Source organism: Lissotriton helveticus, chromosome 12, assembly GCF_964261635.1.
Source record: "Lissotriton helveticus chromosome 12, aLisHel1.1, whole genome shotgun sequence".
NCBI lineage: Eukaryota > Metazoa > Chordata > Amphibia > Caudata > Salamandridae > Lissotriton > Lissotriton helveticus.
In genome coordinates, this window is record NC_136073.1 from 17774147 (window position 1) to 17788232 (window position 14086).

Here is a 14086-nt window from a genome sequence, read left to right on the forward strand (position 1 = left end):
CGCGGAGGGCCCCGCGCAAGGCAAGGGATCAGCAGACGCCCCAGGAGGGGAAGGAGGAGGAGGAGACGCCAGCGAGGCCTGCAAAGCCGCCGCGTATGTCTCCATCTGGACTCTCGACGCCCCATCACCGGGAAACGGTGGATAGCAGGACAACACTCGTGGCCGCATCACCCGCGGAGAATCTACGCCCCGGCAGGCCTAACACCAGCCTCCGGGAAACAACTGCGACACTTACCCCCCGTGGAGCGACGCTCGTGTGAAATCGGAGAAGGGAGAGGCCGACGACAACGGCTGTATCTGAAGCCGTCTGCCGAGGCTGACCGAGGAGGGGGAAGCGGATCTGGAGAGACGCGCCGAGAGTAGTTTAATCCGGCGCTCCCGCCACGACTTCGCCTTTATCTGTTGACACGCCTCACAATCAGTGGTGCCATGGTCCTCCCCTAAACACCACATACAAATGAGGTGAAGGTCCGTCGCTGACCTAAGACGCCCACACGACGTGCAAGTCTTGAAGCCCGAAGGCATTCGCACATTGTTCCACCAAAAGAAAAAACAATGATGAAGAAAATGAGCCCCAAAACAGGCCCATAGCAAGACCGGATCCGCGTTGCACGCGGAAAAGGAAAAAACTGACGTAGGCGCACCAGGGTGGGGCTTATGTGACGTTGCTGACGTCACGTATGCGGACAACGCCTGGGCGGAGTCGCGTGGTCACCCCGCCCCCGGCACACAGGGATGCTGTGCCACAAAGTTTCTGGATCCAGTCTCACGCCTGGGGATAATTCTACGTGAAGGAACCTGCGGCTAGTTGTCTCTATCAGATACTACAGTGCCTCAAAGCCCGCCTCTTGGTGCTAAGTGCGCTACATTAACATTGTTGTCCCAGCACAGGTTTGGGGAATGCAAGCTGTTTCCACAATAAACAACAGTCTGTTGCTGTTCCTATGTTTGGAAAGCCGCAGGATTTGAGAAGGAGCCGCACGGTGTGATGCAGGGTGCGCCTGGTTAGGCCTCGCAGGGCTTTTTTTGTTTTCTTCTTCACGTTTCTACTTTATATTTTGCAGCCATTGCACCTCCCTTGTGTGCAGGCTTTTCTGGGGTCCTGTCAGTTGGCGGATTCTGGGTAGGGTCCTGTGCAAGGTCTGCCCTTGCATTGGTGCTAGGGCACCGCGGTACTGGTCAGTTCATCGCTGTAGCACTTACCTTTGTTGGTGGTAAGGGGGGGGCAGTCAAGGCTTACTGCAAGGATAGGGGGTGGGAACTCTGCGAGACGCAGTAAATAGAACGTCATAGAATGCTTGGCCAGGCTGTGCTGTACTTTAAAAGGAAGCTGCTCTGTTTAACAGGGAAATAAAAAGAAATCAAACTTAAAAATAGATGAAAAAAATATTTTTGGGGGCGAGTGACGGCCCAATTGCTATTATCGGCCTTCAGTGCGGGGTGTTCATTTCTTCTGCCAGGGTCCATTGGCCAGGGGGCTCTTTTATCCAAGGACCTCGGTTTGGGTAAACTCTGAGATACCTGGGGGAGCTTTCATCCTGCACAGGTCCTGACAGCTGCCAGGGTGTACAGAAACAGGGACTCTGGACCCAACTCCGGCCCTCGGCTGACCCCTGGTTCCAAGGTGGAATAAAGGGGTCTCGCGCAACCCCACAAACAAGATATCCCAGACTCCACCCAGGGCTTGGTGCTCCACGGGGGCATCGGTTATGGCCTGGCGTCCGGGTCCAGTCACACGTGTCTATTGGGGGACACAGTCCACAGAGTGGTCACTCACTGGAGTCTGACCTCCCTGCCTGGCCTCGGATGGATTGATGAGGCCGGGCTCAGTCGCTTGGTGTTTTCAATCAATCAATAAGTATTTGTAGAGCGTGGTAAATCCTGGTGAGGGCCTCAAGGCTCTGGGGGTGGCTAGTTCTGGTTCATTTGTTTCCTGTATCTTACAAACCACCAGTCATGGCAGGTTGTTCCTGTGCCTGGGGCACCAGGTGAGTTACTGGTCCAACCAGGATCTGGCTAAGACCCTGAACGCAGCTATGAATGATGATTAGGCCCAGATGCAGGGGTCTTGATAACCACGCTGCAGACTACAGCCCTGCCAGGGTTAGGCCCAGCCTGCAGGGGTCTTGATAACCACACTACAGACTCCTCAGTCCTTGTCCCTGTGTATAAAAAGGTCTGCTACCGACCCATCTCGCTCCTAGACGGCCTTATGAAAATGTCGGGCAGGATCATCCTTGCCCGTATACAGGACTGTTTCGAGGAACACGATGTTTTATCCACACTACAATACGGGTTCAGGAGAGGAAGAGGGACAATAGAGCAAGGCTTAAATCTTTCCCTTATCATTTCTAAATATATACACGCCCAAAAAAACAATTTATATGTAACATTCGTAGACCTTAGCTCTGCGTTTGATTGCGTAAGGCATGATACCCTGTGGCAAACTCTAAAGGATATCGGGTTGGATAATAGGATACTCACCTTTATTAAAGAACTTTACTCTGGGGCAGGTGCACGCGTAAGATATGGTAGAAGAGGGGAATGCTCAGACTTTTTCCCCATCCACAGAGGAGTAAGACAGGGGTGCATTCTTGCTCCCCTGCTTTTTAATTTATATATAAATGACGTGGGATCCTTCCTTACACAACATTACTACGATTATCCAGTAGTTAAAGGAAAACTCATTGCTCTTCTCCTCTACGCCGACGATGCGACCATTTTATCACAGACAAGGAGAGGACTACAAAAGGCAGTAGAGACTTTTTCATGTTACATGAGGGGAAGGGGGCTGCATGTAAACGTTTCTAAGACATTCACCATGTCATGTGGACCGAATAAAGGTAGAGCACCTTGTCTGATTACCCTTGAAGACAGGCGTGTTGAGCTAACGGACATATTCTGCTACCTGGGGGTGCACTTTGACAGACAAGGCACATGGAAGCCCGCTGTAAACGCGAGGGCTCTAGCTTTTAATAGAGCAACTGGAGCACTCTCAAATTTTGCCATGCAATTATTTAAAGCTAAGTGCGTCTCAATTGGAACCTATGGGGCGGGCCTTTGGGGATCACAGTCTGTGGAGGTCATTCAACGCATCGAGAATAAGTTCTTACGATACTTATTGGCAGTCCCAATGAGCACATCTACATATGTGCTCCATGCCGAACTTGCCATACATCATATTTCGGACATGATAAAAATGGCGCCGATTCTACTCTGGCATAATGTGTGGATTAATCCTGCCACAGAATTAAATAGAACTATCATAGAGGACTGCTTGGCCTGTGATGGGGCAAAAAACATTACATGGTTTTCTTACATAAAAAATCTTGTATCTGAAATAGGTCATCCTGAATACTTCTCAAATCCAACTACTATGGAGCACGTTTCAAGATCTGTGTTAAAAAAAACTTATTTGAATATCTTGAAATGAGAAGATGGAATGAAGAAAGGACCAAGATAACCGTCATCAATCACGATGACGTGGTGGCTTGGACGCTGACCGTGATGGCGGCGTGAGCGATCGGCTCCGCACCAGGTCCCGCAATAACTCCTGAAAACACCGGGATTCATACCCCCTGAGTGGTACACTTCGCTGCTCTGGGCGTAGCGAGACCGAGGGACCCCGTTCGCAGCCTGGTGGGTGCCCGGACGCTGCATTCCTGGCAGGTCCCGAGCCCTGACGGAGCTGCGCTACAAAAAAGAATGATGGCGGCGCCGGGACACTGAAGAAGCTCAGGCCGGGGGTGACGACGCTCCGACCGGAGGCAGGCTGGTGAACAGAGTGCGGAGCAGGGGACAGAGCGGGGGTGAGCCGGCGGACTGCTCCAGCACTGGTTGGGGCGGTCGAGTGGTTGCTGCCGGCCGGGAGCCGGGCGAGCGCGGAGCCCCTCCCCCCGCCTCCCTGCACTGCTGTACGGGTGGCGTGCGGCGCCCCCGGAGCCCGGAGGGCTTGGCGAGGGTGGCGGCGGCCGCGGCGGAGACCCGTAACTGGGGCCCCCCAGCAGACCCCCGGGATAATGTGAGCGGAGGAGGCGGTCCTGCAGCCCGACGGAGAACACGGTGCGGTTTTGCAGGGGAGCCGGTATCACGCTCCCCTTGGGACTCTGCTAGCTGTTGGCGAGGCGGAAGGGCAACAATGGCCTGCTGAGAGGCACTAATGCTGCCCGTGGAGTACAGAGACCAGGGGATATTCCTTGCTGCATAGTGGTGCAGCCCGCTGTGGACCTGCGCCGGGCACGTCTGCAGGTTGTGTGGGGTAGGAGGTCCGGCCTGGGGCGAATCACCGCCTGCAGGTTGGGCGCCTCCACTGTTGGACCGCGTTTGCCCTGCACGTCCCCTTGGGATTTGGAATACTTCTGTTGTGGCCTTGAACTGCGGGCTGCACCCTGCCACGTGTTCTAGTGGTGCGTTGGTCTGGCGGAACCCCGAGGAACTTTGGCTTCAGGAGCTGGGTGGCACTGGTGACCGGCTGGCCACACGACGGGGGAGGGCGATTGGTTTGGTGACGACCTCGGAGCGGTGCTGTGGGGACTAAGATGGCCGCTACTGGTGGAACGCCCGAAGTGCTTGCGCGGTCCCAAGATGGCGGGGCGCCTGGTCCATTTGGCGCGACAACTCAGGAGCAGCGGCTGCATGAACGGTTGGACAGTATATTGGACGCGATCACTGCGACGAAAGACTCTCTACATCAGGATATTGCGCAGGTTGCCACGGGGCTGGGACTTCTCAAAGCAGACCATGCGAAGCTCGCTGACAAGGTAAAGGACAATGAACAGCTACTGCAGGAATTGAAACCGGCAGTGGTCACTGCTGAACACAAACTGGTTGATGTCCTACGCCGCTTGGAGACCCTAGAAAGACGAGCGGAAGACGCCGAAAGTCGCAATAGGAGGAATAATGTGCGAGTTGTAGGCCTTCCGGAGAAAATTGAAGGGGAGGATGCTGTGGCCTATATGGAGAACTGGTTTACCACGGTGGTGGCGCCGGAGGGCCTCTCTCCCTTCTTCTCCCTTGAGCGGGCGCACAGGGTCCCGGCTCGTCCGCCTCAGCTGGGTAGACCTCCCAGACCTATGGTGATAAAGTTGTTGCACTATAAGGATCGGGACTTCCTGATACAAAGAGCACGCTCGCAGGGCCCATTTCAGGTGGAAAACAGTAAGGTTACGATCTTCCCGGACTACACTCAGGAGGTCCAGAGGAGCCGGGCGTCCTTCTTGCCGGTGAAGAAGGAATTGAGGGATGAAGGGATCCAGTACTCGTTGCTTTTCCCGGCCAAGCTGAGAGTGATCCTAGATGGCACGACTCACTTCTTTCTGACCCCGGACGAGGCATGGTCGTGGCTTGAGCGCTACCGTGTTGGGACTGACCGCGCTGGCAAAAGTGATAGGACTGCGCAGCAACCCCCCCGGATCAGAAAATCTCAGCGCATTCGCAAACGGAATAGACTTAAGATGGCGATGCAGAAAGCCCAAATGGAAGCGGACAGGAAGGGGGCGCTGGCGGCAACCGCGATCATCACGGGATCGCAACAGGAGAGGACGTCGGAGGGTACTGGTTCCGACGACGATGGAGTGAAAACGGGAGGAGATGAATCGGAAGTGGAGAGCACGAGGGGTCCAGAGGTCACTCCACAGACGTCGGATGGACTTTTTAATGAGTGAGGTACAGGGGCTTAGCCCGACTATGACTCTTATATGGGCATGGCCACTCTGATCGCTCAGTGAACACTCAGGAGTGGGATTGAGGCCACACTATGGGACCTAAGGTGTGGGGTGGGGGCTCCGCTGCTTCTGGGTCAGGCGCTGAACCACCCTCTAGTGGCCCTTAAGGCCTTCTGTGGTAGAGTCCACAGAGTAGCGTGATGTGTGTTATGTTGCGAGTTTGGAACGGGGCTGAAGCTGGGTTATTAAGTCCTGTCCTGGGGGGAGGGGTTTGGGGGGTTTTGTTGGGTGTTGGGGTTAGGGGGTCCGGCTGCTGCTGTGTGGGGGGTGTTGGGCTGGTGCTGATTTTGTACAGAGGAATCTACTATGGGGACGTTACCTGATTTAAAATGCATTTCATGGAATGTCCGTGGTCTCAGGACGATGGTGAGACGTCACAAGGTGCATGCCCACTTAGTGCGGCGCGGAACTCAGATTGCGATGCTGCAGGAAACCCACTTGACTGAAACAGAATGTGCTGCACTGCAGAGGAGGTGGCGGGGGCAGGTGTTTGGGACCACGTACTCAGCGTTTGCCAGAGGTGTGTTAATTTGGGTTAGAGCTGGGATACCGTTCCAGGTCATTTCTAAGCGGGTGGACCCGGAGGGCAGATATGTGGTAGTGGAGGGGAGGCTGTATGGTCGAGAAGTGACCCTGTGTAGTGTGTACGCCCCTAATACGGAACAGGCCATATTTTTTGATAAATTGTCGGGCTCATTGGCGCATTACCTGGCGGGCCCCGTCATTTTGGGTGGGGACTTTAACTCGATAACTAATGTGGATCTAGATAGATCCCATCCGCCATTGACCGATTCGACAGTGCGCAGGCTAGCTACCCAGAGGAAGGAGTGGCAGGACAGTTGGGGGTTACTAGATGTGTGGAGAGAACAACACCCTGCAACGAGAGACTATTTTTTTTTTCAGCATTACATGCATTACATGTGAGGATAGACTCTATACTCTGTAGTGATCGCCTGGCCGCAATGGTTAGACACACGGAATACTTAACTAGGACACTTTCGGATCATAACCCCTTACTGATATCAGTACAATGGCAACAGGTGAGATCGGTGATTCCCACATGGAGGCTACAGCCCCACACGCTGGAGGATCCGGTGTTTAGCGACGCTGTCCACCAGGGGATAGCACACTATTTCAGGGAGAATGAGGGCACAGCGGCGACGAGACTGGTGGAATGGGATGCGATGAAAGTGGTGGTGAGGGGAGTGTGCATGGGCAGGTTTGCTAATGTAAGGACTTCGCTTTTGACTGACCTGGCGAAGGCTGAGAGTGTACTACGGGGATTAGAGGAGCGTAGACCGGAACGACCGGAATTGCAGGCGCGATTGCTTGAGGCCAAGGAATTGGTTGCGAAGGAAACTGAGCGGCTGCGGTGCTACGATTATAAGCTATATATTGTCAAGGTGCATGCGGAGAGGGACAAGGTGGGTACGCTCCTTGCCAGGCTTGCTGATCCAGAACCTCGGGGGTGCCCAGTAATGAGCATAAGAACGGAAACGGGGGACGTAGCTTATTCGCAGGCAGTGGTCTTATCGCGCTTCGCGTCCTATTACACTGATCTCTACGAGTGCCAACTAACGGTAGACGCGCCTGAAATACGTGCGTATCTGGACTCTATTGCTTTGCCGGTACTGGAGGCTGAGGATGCAGCGGATATAGGGGGGCCCATACTGCTGGCAGAGATTAAACTGGCCATCAAACAGATGGCCAAAAACAAAACGCCGGGCGTCGATGGGTTGCCCATAGAATTTTATGTGAAATTTATTGACATTTTGGCGCCTAGGCTGTTGGTTGTATACTCGGAAGCGGGACAGCAGGGACATCTACCTGAAACGATGAGAGAGGCGCTGGTGGTTCCGTTGCTGAAGCCTGGTAGGGAGGCGCTGGATGTAACGTCCTATCGACCCTTATCCATGCGGACGGTGGACTACAAAATCCTAAGTCGTATCTTGGCCGCCAGACTCCTGCCGCTCATGACCCGATTGGTGCATGTCGACCAGGCAGGGTTTATCCCTACCAGGAACACATCTATGAATGTGCGCCGCTTACTACAGATATTGGATGATGCTAGGGGCTCGCAGCAGGATCCGGTGGTGTTGTCTGTCGACATTGAAAAGGCTTTCGATAGCCTTGAGTGGAAATACCTAGATGAGGTACTGGCGAAATTTGGACTGGGTGAGGGATTCCGGCGATGGACGAGGGTACTGTACTCCTCGGCCACGGCTAGGGTGCGACTGGGGTCCTCAATCTCTTCAGCTTACCCGGTGCGTAGGGGGACGAGGCAGGGATGCTCGCTCTCTCCTCTGCTATTTGCACTGTCCATGGAACCTTTAGCGGCACTGGCAAGGACGGGCGTGCAATTTCAGGGGGTGACGCAAAGGGCGAGGGCGCACTATATATCACTGTACGCGGACGATCTATTACTGTACTTGGCCGACCCCGGACAAGCGCTAGAGGGAGCTGTAGCCATGCTCTCACGATTTGGTGAAGTGTCAGGCCTTAAAGTAAACTGGTCCAAGACCTGTGTATTTCCACTCCGAGAGGGCACACGCAGCCCCCCCCTTGGGCTGGATGTGATCTGGGAGCCTTCCGGCTTCACATATCTGGGTGTCCGTATTTACCATGAGGCCACGAACCTATTGGAAGGAAACGTGGGGCGATGCGTGCGCGCGTTGAGGGGTTGTGTAAACTTCTGGGCCTCTCTCCCCTTATCTGTGCTGGGCCGTGTAGCGCTCTTGAAAATGGTGGCACTCCCGAGGCTACTTTACTACTTTAGGACATTGTCGGTGTGGATCCCGCGGCGCATGTTTGCGGACCTGCAGATGTTGGTGACCGGATTCCTGTGGGGGCAGAAACGGCGCAGAGTAGCGTTGACGACCCTGACTAGGCCCAAGCTAGAGGGGGGGATGGCGGTGCCAGATTTTGAGCTGTACTATCTGGCAGCTCAACTGCAGGTGCTGACGCAGCATGTGGCCAGGGAATTCAGAGGTCCGGACATTACTAGGGGGCAGGGTATCCAACGGCATGTTTTGTCATACATTATCATGCAACAGAAACTGGAGGTGAGGGACCTAACGCTGGAAGAAAGGACGCTCAGACTCTGCTGGAACAGGAGCCTGAAGAGAGCAGCCATCTCCCGAGCGTACGCGCCGGAGATTCCGCTAGGAATGCTGACCGCGCTGCCGCATGGGGGCGACTGGTCCCCGCTATCGGACTGGGAGGAACTAGGGCTGCAGGTAGTTGGAGATCTATACGTCGAGGGGACACTGGCCCTGTTCCGGGAGGTGCAAGACAGGTTTGGTCTGCCAGACGGGGATTTCCTGCTGCATGCGGCAGTGATTGCGGCGATGCAAAAACACTGGAAAGGGGGGCTGGTGGAACCGGAGACGACTATGGTGTGTCAATACGTGGTTATGGCTGCGGGCACTACCAAGGCGGTTACCTGCCTCCATAATAGACTACAGCACGAGGGTCTGGCCCCGCTGGGGGCACTGAAAGCAAGTTGGGAAGCTAGTATAGGTAGGCCCATTCCGGATGTAGTCTGGGGCCATGTTTTAGAGCGAACCTGGAAGGGAACGAGGAATGCCCGATTCCAACAGATACATTTTTTCATTATTCATAGGGCTTACCTGACCCCGGAGAGGATAGCGAGATATTTTCGGGTACGGGACGCCGTATGCCCGAGATGCTTAGCGCCTGAGGCGGACTTGGATCATTTGCTGTGGGGGTGCCCGGGACTAGGGTCATACTGGCGTGACGTGGGAGACCTCCTGAACGCCGTTACAGACAGGGAGGTGGATTTCGATATAGCTGCATGCTTGCTACTGTGGTTCCCTCATACAAAGCGGACGAAACTCACTAGCAAATTTATCGATCTGGGCCTTATGCTGGCCCAGAGGGAGATTACCTGGCACTGGAAATCTAAAGAGGGGCCATCGGTGAAGCGGTGGATGAATGAGCTGTTGAAATGGGCGGGCTGTGAGAGTGTCATCAGAATGCGGCAGGCTACCAGGAGTGCCACTGATAAATGCATGGATGTGGCGAGAGCGTGGGAACTGATCGTGCAGGCGCTGCGCGACTATATGGTAGGAGGCGAGGCTGATGATGGAGAGCACTAATTGGAAAGGACTACATGGAGCATTAATATACAGTAGATTCTACTGGGCGAGGTCGTGATCTGGTTTTACTGTAATTTATATACACTCGCACTAGCAGCAGCTGGGCAAGGGGGGGTGGGCAAGACACACTCACCTCGGGGTAGTTAGGATCACCATGTGGGCCATAAGGTGTTTAGGTGCTGGGATCTAGTGGCAGATTGCAGCTTAGGGACCCTAGAAGACTATCCCTAGAGGACAGGGAGGCGCGCGAACTATGTCCTATAGTTGGTCACCTTTACCATATATGATAGGTTGCCATCACATTGGTTCCAGCACCAGGACTAGTCCTGGCACTATCTCGTTGTGAATGGGTTGTAAGGGGAGTTGTTGTTAGGGGGATTAAAAGCGGAAACTGTGTATCATAGATGACTGACTATTTCTGCAGAGCGGGCACACTGGCGTTTCCATATCTGTGAGACATTCCACGCCGCCTGACCTCCGGGTTGTGGGCTAAATGGCTGTGTATATTATTGTATTTGGATTGGTTATTCACTGATGCTCTAAGTGTACTGCCTGTCCTGATTTGAGATTTTTGTTCAGAATCCGCAATAAAAACCTATTTAAAAAAAAAAAAAATCAATCACGATGACGTCACATTGCACAGGAACATCCAGCTATATCTTGTAGTAAACCAACCCTTTTTTTTCCGCAGGCTCTTAACATGTTTCCGTTTAGAAACCTTTTATAGATTAATAACCCTGCCTCGATGTAATGATTGGACGAGAGAAAAAACAACCTGTCCTTGTGATGAGGTGTCATTTCAATCAAATATTCATTGTACTCTTTATTGCACCCTCTATAGCCTTCCGAGGCGGCACATTTTGAGACCTCTCTTGTTATCTTGGGGTATAAGAAAATCAGGAGAAGCATATAACAAGCTAAGGACATTGGATGATTATTATACCATCAACACTGTAACTCTGTACCTGGGAGCAATACTTAGACTGAGAAGGTCCATTATAATTGATTAGTCATAGTTTGCACCATTGTATTAATTTTTAACCTTTTAATTAGCATGAATGTACTCTTTGAATCCCCAAGTGGCCTAACTGGAATGGCCTTGAAGTGGCTCGCTTCGTTTTTGCATCAGCGAACCTATCCAGTGTGGGAAGGGAGTGCACAATCTGCCCCCATCCCCCTTCAGTGTGGTGTGCCTCAGGGCTCCTCCCTGAGCCCCACATTGTTCAATGCCTATATGGCCCCATTGGAGGATGTGGTGGCACCACTGGGCATCAAAATTATCAGCTACGCTGATGATACCCAGCTGGTGGTGGCCCTCTCCCAATTGGTGGATCACCCGGACTTGTTGCACTCTTGCTTATCTAAGGTGCATACATGGATGGGCAACTCATCATTAAAACTGAACGGTTCTAAAACAGAGCTGATGCTGTTGGGACAGACGGGGCCTTCTCTGCCGATAGGCAGCTGGCCGAGCTGCCTCGGCGACCCTCCAAGCCCCAAAAAAGAGATCAAAAGCTTGGGCGTGTGGCTTGAACAAGATTTGTCTTTCAAGACCCGTGCAAAGAAAACGGCCGGAGTTTGCTTTGCTCTGCTCCGATCAGCCCGTAAGATTTTACCCCTTCTCCCCCCGACGTCTAGGAAACTTCTTATCCAGGGCCTGATTGTCTCAAGGCTAGATTATGGTAATGCGCTTTTTCTGTGCGCACCGGAAGCAACGCTCAATAAATTACAACAAGTACAGAATGCAGCAGCAAGGCTGCTGATGAATATTCCCAGGATACAGTCAGCAAAACCGGCACTGAGAGCATTGCATTGGCTTCCGATACGGGAGAGGATAACATTTAAATCTCTCTGTACGGCTCATAAAATCCTGCATGGGAAGGGTACTCCTATTTTGGGTAATATGGTGATGCCCTACAAGGCTACCAGAGCTCTACGCTCTGACTACAAAGCTTTGTTACAAGTGCCTAGAGTGAAAAGAGCCCGGACGGGCGGTAGAAGATTTTCGGTGAACGCTGCTAAGTTATGGAACGTGTTGCCTCTGAATTTACGGCTAGAGTCTGGCATGATCCAGTTCCGAAAGCTACTCAAGACTCACTTATTTCCCGCTTAATGCTGCCCCTCAAAGGTTTTCTTTTAGCTCCACTCCCCCGAGTCATGAACAAGCGCCGGGATGCCCAAGGGTAACTGCGCGCTATACAAGATTCCAAAATAAATAAATAAATAAGTGTTCCCAAGAATTTTTAATTTTATTGTATAATTACCCTTTTAATTAAGAGTGTAAATGATTGATATGAATTTTAAATTGTGATTTTATTGCTTATGCTTTTATGTATTGTTTATACACTTCAAATAAAGCTTTCTGAATCTGAGTGTAAAAGGCTTGTGATTTTGTTTAAAGTAGCAGGATGTGTTGCCCGGAGGGTGCTAGATTTGCGTCCTAACACGGAAAGCGATTTTGCACAGCACAGACACCTCGTGGCTCTACAGTAGTCATTTTGCACAATGTTAATTACACACTGGGAATCGCGTGTGCCACGATGACTCCTCCCCTCTGTAGCAATGTCCCCCTTCAGTGCTTGTTCTTTGTGCTGCTTGGTGCCCCTCCTGCCCCCCTTCCCACCTTTCTCCCCAGAAAATGACACTTTATCTTTTTTTCTTGCAGGGAGAAAAGAACATGGGGTTCGGGGTGCTGTACCACAACATGAAGCACGGGCAGATCTCCACCAAGGAGTTGGCTGACTTCGTTCGAGAGAGGTAAGGGTGGGCGGCGCTGGGGGCAGGTTGTGCCAGCCTGGGGAGGTCTGCTGGGGCTGGCATGCCAGCACGCATACCTGGCAATGTCACTAGCTCCCCATCTATGGATGCCACCAGCACTCTGTACAGAGGCCTCTGTGACGGCACGTGAGCTTCAAGGAGCACGTCTCTAGGGCGGCGCCCTTTCACTGATGCTTCACGGCTGCCATCTGGCTGGAGTGGCTTGGCCTGTGTGGCATCCTGGCAGGGGAGGGCCCATGAGGTGCCAGCATGCAGATTGTTTGGGATAGTTAAAGAAGATGCTTCAATCCCCTGCCCACACCCGCCTCTGCCTCAGGTGCCTGCCCACACCGGCCTCTGCCTCAGGTACCTGCCCACACCAGCATGTGCCTCAGGTTCATGCCCACACCCACCTCTGCCTCAGGCGCCTGCCCACACCAGCCGCTGCCTCAGGTACCTGCCCACACCAGCCTCTGCCTCAGACACCTGCCCACACCAGCATGTGCCTCAGGCACCTGCCCTCACCCGCCTCTGCCTCAGGCACCTGCCCTCACCCACCTCTGCCTCAGGGCCCTGCCCTCGCCCGCCTCTGCCTCAGGGCCCTGCTCTCACCTGCCTCTGCCTCAGGCACCTGCCCTCACCCGCCTCTGCCTCAGGCACCTGCCCTCGCCCGCCTCTGCCTCAGGGCCCTGCTCTCACCTGCCTCTGCCTCAGGCACCTGCCCTCACCCGCCTCTGCCTCATGCACCTGCCCTCGCCCGCCTCTGCCTCAGGCACCTGCCCTCGCCCGCCTCTGCCTCAGGGCCCTGCTCTCACCTGCCTCTGCCTCAGGCACCTGCCCTCACCCGCCTCTGCCTCAGGCACCTGCCCTCGCCCGCCTCTGCCTCAGGGCCCTGCCCTCGCCCGCCTCTGCCTCAGGGCCCTGCCCTCGCCCGCCTCTGCCTATTGTATTTCATTCTTTGTTCTTTTAGCATGCGATTGTGCACCTCCAGGGTTGTGCCATTTCTGGGGTTTTCACGTTAGTGCACCAGCACCATTGGTGCACCAGTACCGTTCACTGTGGAGTTGGTTTCAGTGCGCTGAGGGTGCTGAGATAGCCTGGTGGTGTGTGCATTGTGTGTGTCTTTCCCCTCACGCTGCCTCTGTGTTGTTTCTTTGCAGGGCTGCCATCGAGGAGACCTACTCCAAGTCCATGGTGAAACTCTCCCGCCTGGCGAGCAACAGCAGCCTGCTGGGGTAAGAAGAGGCCTAGGGGCAGGGCAGTCTGCTGGGGTAAGAGGAGGCCTGGGGGCAGCAGCCTGCTGGGGTAAGAGGAGGCCTGGGGGCAGCAGCCTGCTGGGGTAAGAGGAGGCCTGGGGGCAGGGCAGTCTGACCGGCTGCCCCTCACCCCTGAGCTCTGCCCGACATGACGTCACTTGTTGGGTCTGTTCTGCCACATAACCGTTTTTCAGCGTATACGGTCTGTAAAAAAGAAGCGTTCCATTACCCA

General features: G+C 53.8%; 1 protein-coding gene across 2 annotated transcripts in view; it reads left to right on the forward strand.

Annotated features, from left to right (window-relative positions):
• The window catches only part of FCHO1 (FCH and mu domain containing endocytic adaptor 1), a 160958-nt gene that overhangs the window by 66382 nt on the left and 80490 nt on the right, over positions 1-14086 (forward strand). For both annotated transcript variants that reach the window (XM_078671088.1, XM_078671089.1), the window contains exons 4-5: positions 12507-12598; positions 13759-13833. In XM_078671088.1, coding sequence (XP_078527214.1) covers positions 12507-12598; positions 13759-13833 — 167 coding nt within the window. The remainder of the gene's footprint in view (positions 1-12506; positions 12599-13758; positions 13834-14086) is intronic.